Source organism: Mesocricetus auratus, unplaced genomic scaffold (genome assembly GCF_017639785.1).
Source record: "Mesocricetus auratus isolate SY011 unplaced genomic scaffold, BCM_Maur_2.0 Super-Scaffold_100011, whole genome shotgun sequence".
Taxonomy (NCBI): Eukaryota; Metazoa; Chordata; class Mammalia; order Rodentia; family Cricetidae; genus Mesocricetus; species Mesocricetus auratus.
Genome location: NW_024429195.1, coordinates 53,557,980 through 53,576,694, shown reverse-complemented (window position 1 = coordinate 53,576,694; position 18,715 = coordinate 53,557,980). Strand labels below are relative to the sequence as shown.

Below are 18,715 nucleotides of genomic sequence, written 5' to 3'. Positions count from 1 at the left end.
TCTACCTTCATTTAGGCTACAGCCTCAAATCAAATTGTAATTTCCAGTTTCATCTTTCTGCTAAGATGAATATTGTCTACTTTTTAATTTGTTGGCCTTTTTGGCAGTGGTATGTGTGTGGTGGGTTTTTTATGGGAGACACAGATAATAACTAAGTATAGGCCGAGGGTTGGAATTCTGACACCTTCACTATTCACTAGTTACATGACATTGTTTAAGTACTTAGCTTTTCTGTGCCTCAGTATCCTCATCTATGAAATGGGTTTATACTAGCATCTATGTTATATACCTTGTAGGTTTACCATGAAAACTAAGTAAGTTAATGTTCACAAAGTGCTTGGAGCAGCTCCTAACACCTGGCGAGTGCTATATCAGTTCTCACTACTCTAAAGGAATCATCCAGAACAGCATAGCACAAGTTGGGGTTGGGGAAAGAAAACAAGGGTGTATGTGAGAAAGTTGTAGGGTGCAAGGAATTAGTGGAGGATCCAGGCAGAAGGTTGAGTTGCCTGGCAAATATACCAGGTGTATTGTGTGTAGCACCAGGAACCAAAACCAAATTAACTTCCCACTGTCCTCCAAAGGTAAAGGTAGGATACTGCTTCAGAATAACTAACATGAATTGCTCCTTAGCGACTTCAGTTTCTTACCCTAATATACAAAGAGCATTAAAGACTGGCCTGCTCTGCAGAGGCAGAAAAATAAACCAGGAAAGTCGGGGTGAAGGGAAGTGCCACTTCTCCAGTTCTGACGCATCTTGGCACGGAAGGACTCCGGCGGCCGCATTCTTAAAGCAAATGGCATCTTTTTAGTGTCAGCTCCGCATTAAAAGAGAAGGAGGCAGGGCAGTCAGCCGTAGAGAGGGCTCTGGGGCCTCTGGTCAGACCTGCGTTCCCAGGGCAGGTGAGCAAACGGGTGAGCAGGAGAGTGGTGAGACCTCATGTCCTTTGAGTGTGTCACTCATAACACACTTGTGCAAATGGCTGACATGCACATGCAACCAGGCCTTTTTCCTTTCTAAGGTGTCTGGGATGTCGGATTTTACTTCTCCCCACTATCTATAACCCTACCATTCCAAGGGAAAACAAGAGTGTTCACTCACTGGTGTGTGTTTAAAGGCGTGTGTCTGAACCCGCCATCCACAGAGCCACAGTCCTCAGCATCTTTTATCGTGCCTGTTTGTTTCAAGTGCATTGTCCTGGACCCCACCTTGAATCTACTGGATCAGAAACCTTTAGAAGTGCTGCTTAGACCCCTTCAGTTAGACACACTTCCATGTCTTTCCCTCCCTCTTTGCATTTTAAGACCGTCTTGTGGTATAGCCCAGACTTGCCCTCATGAGAGTCCTCCCGCTTCAGCCTCCCTGGTGCAGGGATGAAAAGTATGTGTCACCATTCATGGCTCCATGTCATTTTTCACACACTGAAATTGAAAAGGACTAAATCTTTTCAAGGGTACTTTAAAAGCAAAGCCAAACAAACAACACCACCTCTTTTTCTGATTCCTGGGCAAAACAAGGGAGGGGGGAACACAGTCATTGCTGCTAACAAAGTACCAACAAAGAAGATGGAGTAGATGCAGACTGTGGGTTTACGGTGACGGAGGAGTTCTGAGTGTGCCCTCCGGCAGTGGGTTTGAGTCACTTGTTTGTGTATAACAAGCATAGATCTGGCTTCAAGTTTTTAGTCTCCTTACATTGGCTGAAGGAGACAGAAAGTAAGAGAGATCGGATGGAGCCAAAATCTTCCTTACAGCCCATGAGCCTTGTTTTTTCTGGGGTAGGGACCTATACTGGAGGCTTCAGCAAAAGGGTTGTCCAAGGTCAACCTGAGTGAGTCCTGGCCAGACAGAGCTACATGGCAAGATCAGGCCTCAAAAGACAGAACAAAAAGGAAAGTGGGTGGGGTTGTTCTTTAATTTTCATGTGCTCTTTATAAAAGGGGCAGAGGACAGGGCTTGTGCTTAGAGAAATGTAAATTTGTGCCCAGCGAGGGTACAGTATCAGACCTGTGTGTCGGGTGGCAGAACAAAGGTTCCAGGCAACCGAGCTGCGGCATTTCCTGCAGGGACAGCCCCCAGAGGCCGGCATTTCCTGTGGCCCCAGCCAGCACCCTCTGTCCATGGCAGTGCTGACTCACGCTGTGTCTGGCACCTCCCCCACAGAGAGGGCTGACTCAGTCTCGTCCAGGCTCTGTTTCCAAGTTGTCCGGCTGGACACAGGCCTTTGCCACTCCCTGACTGGTTTTCAATGGTGCCAAGGTTTCTGGGAAGAATAGGACATTGGAGATGGTGGAAAATGTTTGGCAGATGCCCTGAGTCCAGAGCCAGGGCACCTACTCCTGCCTAAGGGGATAGAGGGCTCGTAGCTATGCCACTGCCCTGCACTATGGGGCAAATTAAGTGGGCAATGCTGAGGACACACACACTCCCCCCACATATACAGTACACACAAACATACACATGCACACACACACACACTCCCCCCACACATACAGTACACACAAACATACACATGCACACAAACACACACACTCCCCACACATATAGTACACACAAACATACACATGCACACACACACTCCCCCCACACATACAGTACACACAAACATACACATGCACACACACACACTCCCCCCACACATACAGTACACACAAACATACACATGCACACAAACACACACACTCCCCCACACATACAGTACACACAAACATACACATGCACACACACACACACTCCCCCACACATACAGTACACACAAACATACACATGCACACACACACACACTCCCCCACACATACAGTACACACAAACATACACATGCACACACACACACTCCCCCCACACATACAGTACACACAAACATACACATGCACACACACACACACACTCCCCCCACACATACAGTACACACAAACATACACATGCACACACACACACACACTCCCCACACATACAGTACACACAAACATACACATGCACACACACACACACTCCCCCCACATATACACGTACACACAAACATACACATGCACACACACACACACTCCCCACACATACAGTACACACAAACATACACATGCACACACACACACACTCCCCACACATACAGTACACACAAACATACACATGCACACACACACACACTCCCCCCACATATACACGTACACACAAACACACACATGCATACACATACACACTCCCCCCACATATACAGTACACACAAACATACACACACACACTCCCCCCACATATACAGTACACACAAACATACACATGCACACAAACACATGCATACATACACACACACTCCCCCACACATACACACAAACATACACATGCATACATACACATACACTCCCCACACACACATATGCACATATACAGAGATATCACATACAAACACACACATACATGCATACATACACAAATACACACTCCCACACACATACACACAGAGACATCACATACAAACACACACATACACACATGCATACATGTACAAACACACTCCCACACACACATATATACATACACACAGACATCATGTACAAACACACATGTACACACAAACACACATATAAACACACATACACACCTCATTTACTGAGTATCCCACTCAAAATCACCTGTAAGAAGTATGTATTAGAATTGAGGACATATCAGCTACTGTTAAAACTGCTAAAAGATGTGGTGTATCTAACAAGCTCCTGTAGACAGTGGTAGGTGGTTCCAGAATCCCAGGCTGAGATTTAAGACGACTTCCTCAAAAGCTCTTCCTCCCCTCTTCCTGAGGGCTTGTGCCTGCCCAGCCTCCATGTGGGGCAGAAGGAGGCAGGAGAGGGGGCAGGAGGAGGCAGGTGAGGGAACAGGTGAGGGGGCAGGTGAGGGGGCAGGAGGGGGCAGGTGAGGGGCAGGAGGAGGCAGGTGAGGGGCAGGAGGAGGCAGATGAGAGGGCAGGAGGAGGCAGGTGAGGGGGCAGGAGGAGGCAGGTGAGGGGGGCAGGAGGAGGCAGGTGAGGGGGCAGGAGGAGGCAGGTGAGGGGGGCAGGAGGAGGCAGGTGAGGGGCAGGAGGAGGCAGATGAGAGGGCAGGAGGAGGCAGGTGAGGGGGCAGGAGGAGGCAGGTGAGGGGGGCAGGAGGAGGCAGGTGAGGGGGCAGGAGGAGGCAGGTGAGGGGGCAGGAGGAGGCAGGTGAGGGGCAGGAGGAGGCAGGTGAGGGGGCAGGAGGAGGCAGGTGAGGGGCAGGAGGAGGCAGGTGAGGGGGCAGGAGGAGGCAGGTGAGGGGCAGGAGGAGGCAGGTGAGGGGCAGGAGGAGGCAGGTGAGGGGCAGGAGGAGGCAGGTGAGGGGGGCAGGTGAGGGGGCAGGAAGAGGCAGGAGAGGGGGCAGGAGGAGGCAGGTGAGGGGGCAGGAGGAGGCAGGTGAGGGGCAGGAGGAGGCAGGAGAGGGGGCAGGAAGAGGCAGGAGAGGGGGCAGGAGAATGGAGCCCAGCGACTTCCTCTGAATGCTCAGCAAAGCTTAGGCTGGAGCCAGATAAACCAGGTCCTTCCCTGCCAGTCTCTGAATTTTCCTTGTTTTGAAATTAAACGGTCAAGGTCTATCATTCCAAGTAGTAGAAAACACATATTGCATGCTTCCAAGAAGATATATCTGATTTGTTATCATCACAGGTTAAATTTCTCAAATTAAAAATAAGAAGTTCTGGGCTGGAGAAATGGCTCAGCCGTTAAAGGCTAGGCTCACAACCAAAAATAAAAAGTTCTATTTCTGCTATGAAATTGAACTCAAAATAAGTCAATTACACTGAAAGTCCCTGAAGTGTGGGCCATCCGGTATTTACCAGAGGAACTCAAGAGAGGCCCTACTACTTTGCCTGTTGACTCTGAGTTTGTTCTGGAAAATTCTAGTCATTCCAGTCACCTGCCCTGGAAAATGTCACTCACTCACTCCAAGTCAAGTACATAATCCTGGATCTTTGCTAACTCGGGTCATGAACTTAGGTGATTGTTTACATTTTAGAGCCAAGTTGAATCCAAATCTTTTACCTAATACTTCACAAGTGTCAGAGAAGAAAATAGTTCTCGGCAGAACCGCCCATCAGACCGTAAAGACGGGAATAGAAAATTACAGACATGCTCAAAAAGAACCAGCGGTAGAACTGGTAATGCCAACCAAACATTCGCTCATTCAATGAAGCTTTCCTGGGGTGGGAATGCAGCTGCCTGGTGAAGAGCCTGCCCGGCGTGCACGAAGCTGTGCTTCTAATCCCCAGCGCTGACGAAAGACAGACAAGTGGAGACAGACCAGGAGCTCAAGGTTATCTTCAGCCGCATCATGCGCTGGAAGCCCCGGTCTTGGGCACAAGAGCCTGTCTTAAAGTAAAGTTAATTAATTTAATTGGTTGATTAATTTTAAAAAAATAAGAGAATGGGAGGATGGCTCGGTGATTAAAAGCATTTGCCATTCTTCCGGAGGACCTGAGTGTGATTCTCACCATCATGTGGCGGCTCACAACTGTCAGTAACTCTAGTTTCCCATAGAGAGTCCAGCCTCCCCTTCTGGTGTCCGTGGATGCCAGACATGCATGTGGGGCACATATATACAAGCAGGCAAGAATGTATACACGTAAATAGATAAGCAAATCTTTTTTTAAGTAAAAATAAAGCAGAGCTGAGTGTACATCGTACGCCGGGCACCATGCTGAGCGAGGGGAATACAACTTACGCAAGAATATGGTCCCTTGTTCTCGAGGACCGGTAACAATTACCATGAATTTTGTCCTACACTAGTCATTTTCAGAGGCAAGCACAAACACATCTATAGCTAACTTCACGTCTCTGTATTGTACTCCTCTGTCTTTCTTCCTTTTGTGCTCAGTCAGTAAGAGCATTTAAATGTGCTAAGCCTTAAAGAAAAGGGTCCCTTTTACTTTTCTTTCTTTTTATTTTTGGTAGGTGGGGGGTGGGGGATGAGGGGTAGGAGTGGGGTTTCCAGACAGGGTTTCTCTGTGTAGCTCTGAATGTCCTGGACCTCCCTCTGTAGACCAGGCTGGCCTCAAACTCACAGAGGTCTGCCTGCCTCTCCCTCCCTTGTTGGGATTAAAGGTGTGCACCGCCACCTCCACTACCGGGCGAGTTTACTTTTCTTAAAGTCCTGAAACTTGAAATAAAGTCCCTGGGCCTTCTCCAGAGACTGGTGGAGCCCCGGTGAGACTACCCTGCAGTTTCCAGTTGCTGACTCACATGTCGTAAAATGCAAGAGAGCCCCGGGTCGCCGAGTGGCTGTGGAGTAGAAGTCTGACTTAAGGCGCACTGGCTGCAAGGCTGGCCCTGTCTATGATCCTGGCCTAGCCAGATCGTATTATCCGGGATGTCTCCCTGGGAAAAGCTCTTGGATTTTGTATACGTATTTGTGCCCGTCAGTCCTCTGTCGTCTTCTTGGGCTTGTCCCGGGGTTCTCAGGCTGTCTAAGTGTCCTGGTGTGCTGTCTTAGAGATGGCCAAAGGCACGGTGGCATTCACACCTGCGCCAGCTTCCTCCCTTGGCTGAACTTTCAGAAGCTGAGTCAGTCACTGCTCTATTGTCACATGATGAGCCCGAACAGACAGAATGTCACCCTGTGAGGGAAGCCTGGCTTACCATGTGCACTTCCTGCCCCACACAGCAGACAAGTGCAAGGCGGAACTGCCCCCCCTGGAGCTAGACAGCCTCCTTGGGTTAGTGACTAGAGTGGCAGTCTGAAAGTGGAGTCTGGGTTAGCCTGGAACTCAAGTGCATGTATGTTATTTCGTGTGTGTGTGTGTGTGTGTGTGTGTGTGTGTGTGTGTGTGTGTTTGCATAGAAGGCAGTGACCTCTGCCAAATGGAATATTATGGAATATTCCCTTTGGGATGGAGAGATGGATGGCTGCAGATACCTTGGTCATATCGGGGAAATAAAGGAGTAAATCTCTTCAGCCTTAATTGCCACCCCAAAGACTAATTTTACTCTGTCATATCCTATTCCAGGTTTCTGATTGATAGCCTGTAACTCATTGTTGGGTAATGTTCATAAATCATTTTTAAAAAACTTCTGATCACCATTTGTAGTGGGATTAAATGGGGGCAAACACAGGATAGAATAGAAACAATACTATCTCATATAATAACCAGTAAATACATAATGTAGAAGGAATGACAAGTTAATTTGAACCACATTTGTCTCAGTGTGGCTCATGATCTAATGTGTTGCCCCGCACAACGGTGTCATGATATGATTCTCTCCCTGTCTCCAACTCACTTTGCATCTCCTCAATTCCCCTGCTTGACAGGGATTTCTAAGCCTCACCCACTATATTTAAAGGGCATCTCCAGTTGACACGGCGACTCTGTTGTATGCATTTGGAAATGAGTCAAAACCATTGGACTCTTCTTGAAAAAGCTGTCCTGAGAAGGCTTGGATGCTGACAATACAGCTTTCTCTTAGAGGAAGAACTGGCATCAAACCCACCCTGCCTTTGAGCTGTAGAGCTGTGGTCCTTCTGCTCCCAGAGCCTCTCTGGGAGGCCAAAGACACCTGCCTCTGCTTCAACCAGAGAGAAAACAGGCCAGCTCTACAGCAGATAGATCTGTGATGGCGGGGATCTTGCCTGTCAGGGGATTTAATTAGTCCTCAAATTTGCCTTCTAGTATCAAATCCCACTCCATTGAACTACAACTCAAGTTGTCAGTACAAGCATTCATTTCTAAGGATAGCTATGTGGGTATTTTACCCTGATTAGGCATATTAAAGAAGGTTGTTTTGCACACAAGCAACATGAAAATCACTGGGCAGGGCCGAGTCAGCCAGAAATAAAGAGATTGCAAGAGATGTTCTAGGCATATGCAGTGGCTTGCCAAACCAGACATAGACGGAGAAAGACACGTGGTCACAGGGTGGTGGCAGACTAGCCAAACTGCAATTAATTTGTAATGCAATTAAAGTATAATACAGCACAGCAATAACTGTAATTAATTTGCCTTAGCTGTGAGGATAATAAAATTAATTACAGTTATAAATTTTAAGGCATTAAGATATTGATAAAGATAACATTCCACTTCATAAATAAAGCCCCTAAATGGACTAGAGCTTTTCTCTCAATTGCCCATCAATGTGATTTCCAAAACCGGGTCACTTTAGATGTGTGAGCCAGCAGGGAATGACCGGAGTCCTTCTGGACTCCTGGACCACGTATTGCATTCCGCTTCTTCATTCAGCTTTCCCAGCCAGCGTCTGTTAAATTAGCAATAGCTTTGGACTGAAAATAAAAACTTGAAAATCATCAGCTTTCTTCCCTCTGTGTGACCCTCCTCCAATCAATAAATGTCCTTCCCAGAGTGCAGGGCTCAGCTCTGGCTTCGTCGTTGACCCTCACTCTGCACATTTGCTCTCTGCTTCGACTCCAAGAAGGGACTTGATCCATACTCATGGATCAAAAATAACCAGACTCAAAGTTGTTCTTTGGCCAAATTACAGAAATTGCAGCCAGTACAAAAGTGGAGCTTCTTTTGTTTATAATTGCACTCTAAATCCCAACAATCTACGTGTTGTTAGACAACTGATATGGATTGGCTGAGATGGACTTCCAGTTAAAGGAAGGACAGCTGTGGCAAGCCTTTACATTTGAAGTGAAGAAAAGCCAAGTCCATCTGTTAACTGTTTTTTAAAGCACAAGAGACAGTTTGTTCTTGAGCCCAACATGAGTGGCAAGGGCCTTGGAACACGGATTTTGGTTGCTCCAAAACACATGTCCCACAAGGAAGTGAAGATTTCATTGGTTACAGAACAAAGAAAGTTGTAACCCAAGGCTAACTTCTTAAAATAACATTTAGTCATGCTCTGTAAACCAGATTTAAAAGAAACGGCAGATTATCTGGATCACAAACTGTATTAGTCAGGGTTCTCTAAAGTCATGCACGGAACTACAGCATGAACCTCTCTCTACACACACACACACACACACACACACACACACACACACACACACTGGAATGACTTCCAGTCTGCATTGCAACTAATTCAACAATGGCTAGAATTGTCCAAGAATCTCGTAGTTTCTCAGTCCCACAAGTCTGGGTGTCTCAGCTAGTCTTCTATGCTGGAGTCCCTAGGAAGTGGGCTCTGATGCCAATGAAGGAATGGATGTGCTAGCAAGGCGAGAACATGCAAGCAAAGAGCCACGCCCTTATGTAGACTTCCAGCAGAAGGTGTGGCCCGTATTAAAGGTGTGTCTTTCCCTCTCAAGATCTGGATCGAAGGCTGTGTCTTCCCACCTCAGAGGTCTGGACTAGAGTGGATTCACCCACTTCAAGACAAGCAGAAAATCGCTCACAGATGTGCCCTCCACCATTTCTGGGTTGTAGTTTGTTGCAGACGTAGTCAAGTTGAAAACCAAGGATAGCCATCACATGTAACAACTGTATTTTATTGAGAAATGAGAACATAATTATTTGCTTTTTTTTTAACCTCCAGAGGAAGTACCATTCCCCAGGCATGGGCAGAATCTTAGCTAGAATAAGCAGACTGGATATAATTCTAGCCTAGTGTCCTGAGGGTAAATATTGGTTCTGTAGCTATCTCTGCATTTATTTCATATACTGAATCCACAGAACCTTCACCCATCAGGGCAACAGTTTCCAAATGTTGCTTCATGTTAGAATTCCCTGCAGGTCTTTTGTAAACATGCAGCTGCCTGGTTCCTGTTTCAGTTGATCACCCAAGAAGACTTAGAATGCCCCTGCCTAACCCCTAGCTGAGAAGGTGGTGGCATTTCTAAAAGTATCCAAGGCACAGTAACAGCAAATCTGACTCGGGAACTCCTCCCTGCAGGTGGGGCCAGACCTACCCAAGCTTGCTAGGCGATTCTAAGAGCAAGGTCCTCTGTCTGGGATCTCATTCCTCAGAACACTGGTCTGAGTGACATCAGACCTAGGAGAGCTAGGGAACTCCACCGCTCGAGGAATCGATGACTATCAAAATAGTGTACCGTGCTTCTTCTGTGACACCTTTTCTATCATAGCATCACTTCTTAAATCTTACGTGCGAAGGAGAGATAATAACTTAAAATGGAAAAACCAAACTTGTAAGCAGACTGCAGACCAAGATGTAAATGCACTGTATCAAGGCAAAGTTGGTTTTCATTGGAACTTCATTAGCAAATGATTACACTTTGTAAGCAAAAATAAGCCAAAATTAATGTCTACTAAAATTATTTTTATGAATAATCTTTCATTCATAAAATATAATTTACACTAAATCAAAACATGTAGAAGCCACTGGAAAGGGCCAACGGGTGGGAACAAGGAGAACCTTGTCAGCATTAGAACCAGGGCTGGGTATTTAGCTCAAGACATAGAGCACTTGCCTAACATATACAAGGCCCTAGGTTCAATCCCTGGGACCACAATAAAGAGGCCACTGTGGTTAAAAATTAGAAACAGCGTAAATGTTTTCTCAAAGAGGGATTAGTTAAATAAAACATTGCAAACAACAATGTCAGTAGAGAACAGTCATTTAAGTAATGATGCTGCCCTTTATATATTAATTTTTAATCACTAATATACAAACAAAAATAGGAATAAATCATAAATCTGTATATAAATAAAAATAATTTGTGTTTAACGAACAGGTGTGCATGAACATCCATGAGATTTCTCTGTAAAGTTATACAATAGACTGCTCACAGTAGTGTTCTGTCTAGGGAAAGAAGGGAGGCTTATTTTCTCTGTTAACATTCATTTGGCCTTCTTGAATATTTTTTCCTTCTTGGATATGTATATCACTTGAATTAGTTAACCTTTATTTTTAAAGAAAAGGAAATCAAGCATAAACTGTAAGCTCTTAAAGTACATTTCTAAGTGAACGTTAAGAAATGAAGCTGGAGAGATGGCTCAGCAGTTAAGAGCATACATTGGCTGGGCAGTGGGGGTGCACGCCTTTAGTCCCAGCACCTGGGAGGCAGGGGCAGGCGATCTCTATGGGTTCGAGGCTAGCCTGGTCTACATAGTGAGTTCTAGGACAGCCAGGGCTGTTACACAGAGAAACCCTGTCTTGAAAAAACAAAAGAACAAAAAATAAATAAAAGCGCATCCACTGCTCTTGCAGAGGATCCCAGTTCAGTTCTCAACACCCAGCCTAATGCCTCTGGCTTCCAAGGGCATCTGTGCACGCACGCGTGCGTGCACACACACACACACACACAAGCACACACATGGTTAAAAATAATAAGAATAACTCTTCTTTCAATTTTTTTATTAAATAAACCTGCCACCTTGTTTGTTCCTCTTCCCCTTGAATGGGAAGAGAGGGAGTGAAGGAGGAACCCAGATACAATGTCAAAAACACATGATTCCTTAGCACCAAGTGTACTAAACTCTTCATGTATGTTTAGTATCTCAAGTAACACGCCTCCATCCCTTCCCACCCTCCACCCCCCCCACCCCACTCCATCCGCTTGCCTTTCTGATGTGCGCTGCTGGCTTCCAACATGACAGGCAAGCGCTGTCCCCCCCAGTATCATCGTTGTAAAGCAGATATTACTGAGGAAAGCCCTGAGGCTCAGGGAAGTCTCTGGAAACTCAAGCTAATTGCATTTTATGCACACACATTCTGAAAATCTGTGGAAGGTACTGTGGGGACTAAAAAGACTAATGTAGTCCTTGCCTTTCATTATGCACAAGATACTACAAGTCAAGACAGAGCGCCATTTGGGAGCTTTGGGAGGGAGAGGGAAGGAATGAGTGATGGCTTCACAGAAGGGATATGATCAAGCAGGATGCTGACGGAGAAGGCGGAAGGCACAGCCTCGGGAGTCATGTGCAACTCTTTGCTACCAGCTCCGCATTCACTATCGCAATTTAGTCTTTTAACCCTCACAATTCTAAGCATCGTCGCTCCAGATTTTACATTATAAGTCAAAATGTACAAGGGAAACTTCCTTAGATATCCTAGATCAGAGGTCTTTACAGGAGAAATGTTTATGAACACTTAGGTATATGGGATATAAAATACATGTAAAACCAAACAGTTACTGATAATAAATTGTAAAGAAATTTGTTTGCACTACCAAGATGACTCAGCAGGTAAATGCTCCTGCCACCAAGCCCAACAGCTTGGGCTGCGTCCCCAGGAGCCGTGTGGTAAAGCTGCCACATACATACACATGAACAAATCTAATTTTGAAGCTTTTATAATATAAATTTATTTTAAGGCAATTCTTTGAGGTATATCCAATTTGACTGATTATTTAAAGTGAAGGAAATAATTCTAAAAGTGAAAGCAAGCAAAAGCTATAGCTCAGCTGAACTGCCTGCTCGACACGCGCAAAGCCCTGGATTTGACCCTCAGCACCACATCAAAACAAAGAAACAGAAATGGCCACAGTGGCATGTGCCCGTAGTCCCAATATGAGGGACATAGAGGCAGAGGATCAGCTACACATTGGTTTTTAGGTCAACTTGAGTTACATGATACTCTGTCTCAAAAAAGAAAGAAAGAAAGAAAGAAAGAAAGAAAGAAAGAAAGAAAGAAAGAAAGAAAGAAAGAAAGAAAGACAGAAAGACAGAAAGACAGAAAGACAGAAAGAAAGAAAGAAAGAAAGAAAGAAAGAAAGAAAGAAAGAAAGAAAGAAAGAAAGAAAAGATGGTGGAGATTGCTTCAGTGGTTAAGAGCACTTTGCTGCTATGTGTTAGAGAGCCAGAGCTGAGATCTGTAGTCACAAGCACGTGTATAACTACAGTTCTGGGGGATCTTATGCATCCTTCTGGCCACCCTGCAGACTCACATAGACACATATGTATACCCACAGATAACACACACATAAATAAGCTAAAATTGTTTTCTAAGAAAAAAAAAGAAAGCACGGTTGCATATATAAATGAGAAGATGTGCTTATTTGTTTTTACATGAAAAATTAATTATTGGCCAAATATTTGATAGTGCATGACATCTTTGCCTTTTTTCAGAGTTATTGGTATTTTGATTTTGTAACAACCAATGAGAATGCCACTTCCAATAAATACATAGCATAAGACAGTAGAAGTATGGTTAGGGTCATTTCAGAAATTGTGGAAATTGTGTCCTAATCTGAAGGCAAATTCATTAAACATTTTTTTAAATGAAGCAAGACAACAATTCAAACAGCAGTATTAAAATCAAACACTCTAACATAATAAGATTCAAACATATACTAACTGGGTACTTCAACACTGAGAAATGACCATAGGAAAATATTTTTTGTTTTCTGTAATTAAACCATTATGTTTCTATAAAAGCAGAATGCTTTATGTGGATAGTGAAGGCATTGCAACTCATAACACAACATAGTCTTGAGTCTGAGCCGAGATGTTCAAGGCAGCATCTGTTGGTGTTGTGTGGCGGCAAGTTATGCCAAGGGAGAAGTACGCATGTTGTGTGCTGAGAACCAAGACACACGAGTCAGTTGATATGACACAGTGTGAGCGGCCAGGAACACCTCACATTCATTATGTGTTTGATTTTGAATTAATGTTTGGCCACTGTATGTTCAGAAATCTGTTACCAAATAGTTGACAACCCACATCCAGCTATGTGACCCCCAAGGGGGTTGTGCCTTGGTATTCTAAGAGTCTGTGTCCCAGACTCTCATGTGTCTTTTACCTTCGCTATCAGATTGCCAAGATGATGCATTGCTTCACATATCAATGTATAACACACGTGCACTTTGTGTATGTACACGCATACACACTCATGTGCAAAACTCCTCATCTCTAGCACAAGTATAAACCTTTGGAAACAAGAATCTTTCTTTAGCACCCTCCGCTACCCAAGTATGCTTACACAGAATACTAAAATTATGGCGCTGCGTCAGGGCTCAACTGAGCATGTATAATATCCCTCTTGTTATTTTGTGTAAAGGTTTTATGACCACAGATGAAAGGAAACTGTTTGACCACCTCAAATCACCGCATCTGAAATACTGGGTTCCGTTCATTTGGTTTGGGAATCTGGCCACTAAAGCCCGCAATGAAGGCAGAATCAGGGACAGCGTCGACCTACAGTCACTGATGACCGTGAGTATTTAGTGAGCCACAAGACAAAGGCACTAGTTAGAACACAAGAGGACCCTGAATGTAAGAGAACAGACCAAGAGCTCTGCTCTGTTCACATCAGATCCCAAGGAGCCGGGAAGCCAGTGTGAAAGCCCACAATGTGCAGAACAGAGAGTGAACAAGATGAACTCAGGTTCCTTGAGTGTTAGCTGTCTCCACAGCATGCTTGCTGTCTCCACAGCATGCTCTGTGAGAGGCTCGTAGGAAATTGGCAAAGATTGCCAGGATTACCAAAGTCTCTGAAGAAGCATGCTGCCCTTGGGCATTTGCTACCCCTTGCTTCAGGATTCGAGGATAAAATCCTTAGGGTCCTGGTTCTCCCCCACCCCCTGTGATGGGATGAAGCCCAGAGTTAATTTTGCATGCTAGGTAAGCAATCTTCCACTGAACTGAACCCCCAGCACCCAGAGTAGAATCCTAAGGAAGAATAAACCTCAACCTCCCCCCCAATTTGAGTAATCTGCACTTAAAGAGGCCTTCCAGTTGCTCCAGGAAACAAAACAGTGTCTTGTGAGATAAGAGATCTCAGGGTTCATCAGAGAAATGCATGCAGGGTAATCTGCTGTGGCAGCTCTGACGGTCTCTGGCTTGGATAAGGCTAAAATGAGGAAACGATTTTCAAACTGAGGTAATATTAGATTCCAGTCTTATATGGATAATGAAAGAGATCAATGGCTCTCTGTCCTTCCTGTTACAGATAGATTTTTTATCAATATGACCGTTTTAAAGTCCCAATTTGCTGGGCAGAAGGCTTAGTATGTATTTATACCTTCTCTAATATCTATAGTAAGAATCTTTCTAAGGAGAGGAAAAAATGCTTGCCAAATTTTCTACTAAAATAACTAGTAATTACTTATTTAAAACGTTAAACTTCTTAGCTCCCCGTGAGCACTTGGGACTAGTCTATATAATTTGTATTTCATATTTATAAGAATATGTCCCCATCATTTTTTCCTTTTTACAAACTGCTCCTTTGCTTTTTTTCTTTTCTTTTCTTTTTTTGAGACTGGGTTTTTCTGTGTAGCTTTGGAATTTGTCCTGGAACTCTCTCTGTAGACCAGGCTGCTCTCCAACTCACAGAGATCCGCCTGCCTCTGCCTTCCTAGTGCTGGGATTAAAGACGTGCATCACCACTGCCCGGCTTCCTTTGCTTTTTCAGCCTCAGAGCTTTCCTTTCACAGCAGGCTTGGAGCCAACAAGTTGGCCTCAGCGTTTAGTGATGCATTAGTCAACAGTGTGCCAGCTGAGGGTCAGGACTGTGGTTATCCTCTTAGCAAAGTGTGTTTGTATGTTTTGGGTTTAGGAGATGAATCGGTACCGCTCTTGGTGCAGCCTGTTATTTGGCTATGACTGGGTCGGCATTCCACTGGTTTACACACAGGTACCAAATACCGCGCATGTGATTGTGGTGGGGGCGGGGACAAGGGGATAGAAATCTGAGGTCGATCTTGGGTGTCCTTCCTCTGGGGCCATCCACAGGTTTTGTTTGTTTGTTTGTTTGTTTGTTTGTTTTTGAGGTAAGATCTCCAACTGAGACCTAGAACTTCCATCTTTCATTTAAACTTGTTTCCCAGTGAGGCCCCAGGATCTACCTATGTTCACTCCTTCCGTAGCATTGCGGGTGGGGGGGGGTACAGGAACAAGCCACCATTCCTGGCATTTTATACGGTGCTTGGACGTGAATTAGGGTTCTCATGCTTGTACTACAGGAGCTTTATGGGCTGTTATTGCCCCAGCCCTGTGCATGTTTCTTACTCCCACCTGCCCACTTTGCACCAAGGGTCCCCGTGGGCAGCCAGCACTGCCCTCACTCGGGTTTCCCTCTGTCACAGGTTGTCACTCTTGCCGTCTACACGTTCTTCTTCGCGTGCCTGATTGGACGGCAGTTCCTGGATCCTACCAAAGGCTACGCGGGGCATGATCTGGATCTGTACATTCCCATCTTCACCCTCCTCCAGTTCTTCTTCTACGCAGGATGGCTCAAGGTAGTCTTGGTGCTCAGGGCTCTCTGGAGCCCCTCTTGTTCCAAACTCTCCACAGGGACCCTCTATCGAGCCTTTGGCAAACAGTTCATTAATAACTCAGAGGTAGACTTGACATGTAATAACCCAGAGATGCGGTTGCTTTTCCATCAGGGTTAAAGCATTGGTGGAGAGGCCGGACTACAGCGGTCCATTATGCAAAGAGACGAGAAGAACATTTCTCTTACAGCTATTGATTTTTCTTCAAGTCTCTGTGTGCTCCCACTAGGACTGAAGGAATGTAATTAAAGTAGTAACCGTACCTGTGCTGGTTTCTAGGCACAGCTGGGCAGAGGAAGCAACAGTGACGCCATCAGCCTGTGAAAGCAGCCCTGAGCTTTAATACTGTAATAGAAGCCTGGTTCTGCTCCACTCTGTAAATCATTTGCAATCTCTTGAGTACCACTAGTTGTCCTACACATTAATTGCATCCCGTTTACAAAAAAAAGGAAAGAAAGAAAAGAAAAAGCTCATTGGGGCTAAAAGCAGAAACACCAGGCTTGACGATGTCGTTTAGTTTGCCAGGAATCTAAAAGCATGTCAGAGCCGTAAGAACAGCTCACCCAATCACGGGTGTAGAACTGTGTTTGTTCCCCCACTACTGCCACTCCCAAGCCTCACAACATGTAAGTGTGTATACATCAGAAGTTTGATTCTCCATCGCTTGAAGTACGTGACAGGAAAAAAGTCAGAAACAACGGTTTCCTTAAATGAAATCCAATAATACTTCCAAGGAGACTAACAAAACAGAATTTCCAAATACTTGGCCTTCCAAACAGCCACCTGTGCTCAGGCCTTTGGGTTGGGAAAAGCTCCCCTGCAAACACTAGTTCTTTCATTGGTTTGAATCTTCTTAAGTGTGTTGGCATTTCAAATTATACTCCAATGATGAGCAGCATGTCCTTTAAATGGCAAAAATGTTTTTAGCCAGATGACAGTGATCATAATAATCTTTGCCCACTTTCTCGGAGTGAGAAAGAGCAAGAAAGAGAAATGGCTCTCTCAGAGGGAAAAGCGGGCTTTGCTTTTTAAAAATAAAATCATCACAATCGACCCAAATGCTCAACTATCAGTCAGTACCATTCTGGTTTGATTTGTCCCTTCCCACTTAGTCCTGCTAAACTTTTTAATTGTCTGTGTGCCTGTGTCGACTTTGAGAGCCTGGCTGAGCCATGAAGAGGTGAGTGGCTTGTTTTTTTTTCTGGTGAAGTGTCTAAATTCCTTTCCTCTATAAACTGTTTCTAAAAGGCCGAGTATGAAAAGAACAAGGGTGGCCTGTTCAAGACAAGCCAGCGTAATGAAAGTGCAGTTCCCACAGACATATCTCCATTTGCAAAGAACTGTTCTGTCCAAAATGTAGAAAACACATCTTGATCTTTCTCGCCGCAAATGGTACCCTCCAGGAAAGTCATCTTTGTAGAGTAAAGCCTTTTCCTTGCCAGCCGCTTTGGTTTTTCCCCACCAGTCGCGTTGTAGTCCCCAAATAACACACAAGACGCTGTATTAATTATGAAGCTGTTGGCCTTGCTTGGCTAGCTCTGACTTAAGTATTTACTCCATCATGATTGTTATTCTAAGTATTTCTTTTACCGGAGAATAGGTCTGGACTTCTTACCCCTATGCGGCTACATGGTGACCCCCTGTGTTTCTCCTACCCAGAGTCCTCCTCGACTCCTAGTCCCACCTATCTTGCTTTCCTATTGGCCAACAGTGCTTTATTGACATATACACAGGACATCTCCATCACATCTTGGTGACATACATACTCAATGCGCAGATGTGTCACAGCGCCTACTAAACATAGACTGCAATAACATATACAAGACTGATGCTATATATGTGAACATAAATACATTTTCAGAGCTGAAATGATGGCCTATTTCATTTCAGCAAAACCTCAGGCAAGAAAAGGAAGACAGCCCCCACTACACAATGAAGGACTTTCACAGCTATTACAAAGGAGGCTTGCTAATGCAGGGGCTGCTGTCCCCAGGCTGTCCCCACTGCAGTTCGCTGGTCCTCCACCCTGGCCATGTGCTAAGCTCTCTTGTTGCTGCCTGGACTCAGAGTGTCTTAGGGAGCAACCCAGATTTGCTGGGGGTGGGCTTTGTTTACTTTTTTTGCTGGCTTATTTTTGTTCTGTTAATCCTCCTGGGAACAGTGGAGGTTGGAAACAGCAGCTAAGTGGTTTAACTTACATCCTGGAAGCCAAGAGGGTGAAGTTTCTTAATTTTTTTTAATTCCTATGACTGTGTGTGTGTGTGTGTGTGTGTGTGTGTGTGTGTGTGTGTGTGTGTGTGTGTTATATGCATGTGAGTGTGTAGGGGTGTATACCCTTCTGAATGTATGTAGAGGCCAGAGTACAAGTTTGAGTCTCTCCCTCTCCCTCTCCCTCTCCCTCTTCCTCTCTCCCTTCTTCTCTTCCTCTCTCCCTCTTTCTCTCCCTCCCTCTCTTCCCCCCTCCCCTATCACCTTAGAACAGGGTTTTTCACTAGACAGGAAGCTTACCATTTCACTAGGCTGACTGGTCAGAGAACTCTCAGAGTCAACCTGTATTCATCCCTACATTGCAGGTGTTACAGACATGCTCAGCC

The 18,715-nt window shown here is 45.1% G+C and overlaps 1 protein-coding gene across 5 annotated transcripts in view; it reads left to right on the top strand.

Moving 5' to 3' along the window:
- The window catches only part of Best3 (bestrophin 3), a 41,061-nt gene that overhangs the window by 7,590 nt on the left and 14,756 nt on the right, over positions 1-18,715 (top strand). For all 5 annotated transcript variants that reach the window (XM_013121530.3, XM_040754836.1, XM_021233753.2 and 2 more), the window contains 3 exons: positions 13,907-14,061; positions 15,404-15,481; positions 15,933-16,085. In XM_013121530.3, coding sequence (XP_012976984.1) covers positions 13,907-14,061; positions 15,404-15,481; positions 15,933-16,085 — 386 coding nt within the window. The remainder of the gene's footprint in view (positions 1-13,906; positions 14,062-15,403; positions 15,482-15,932; positions 16,086-18,715) is intronic.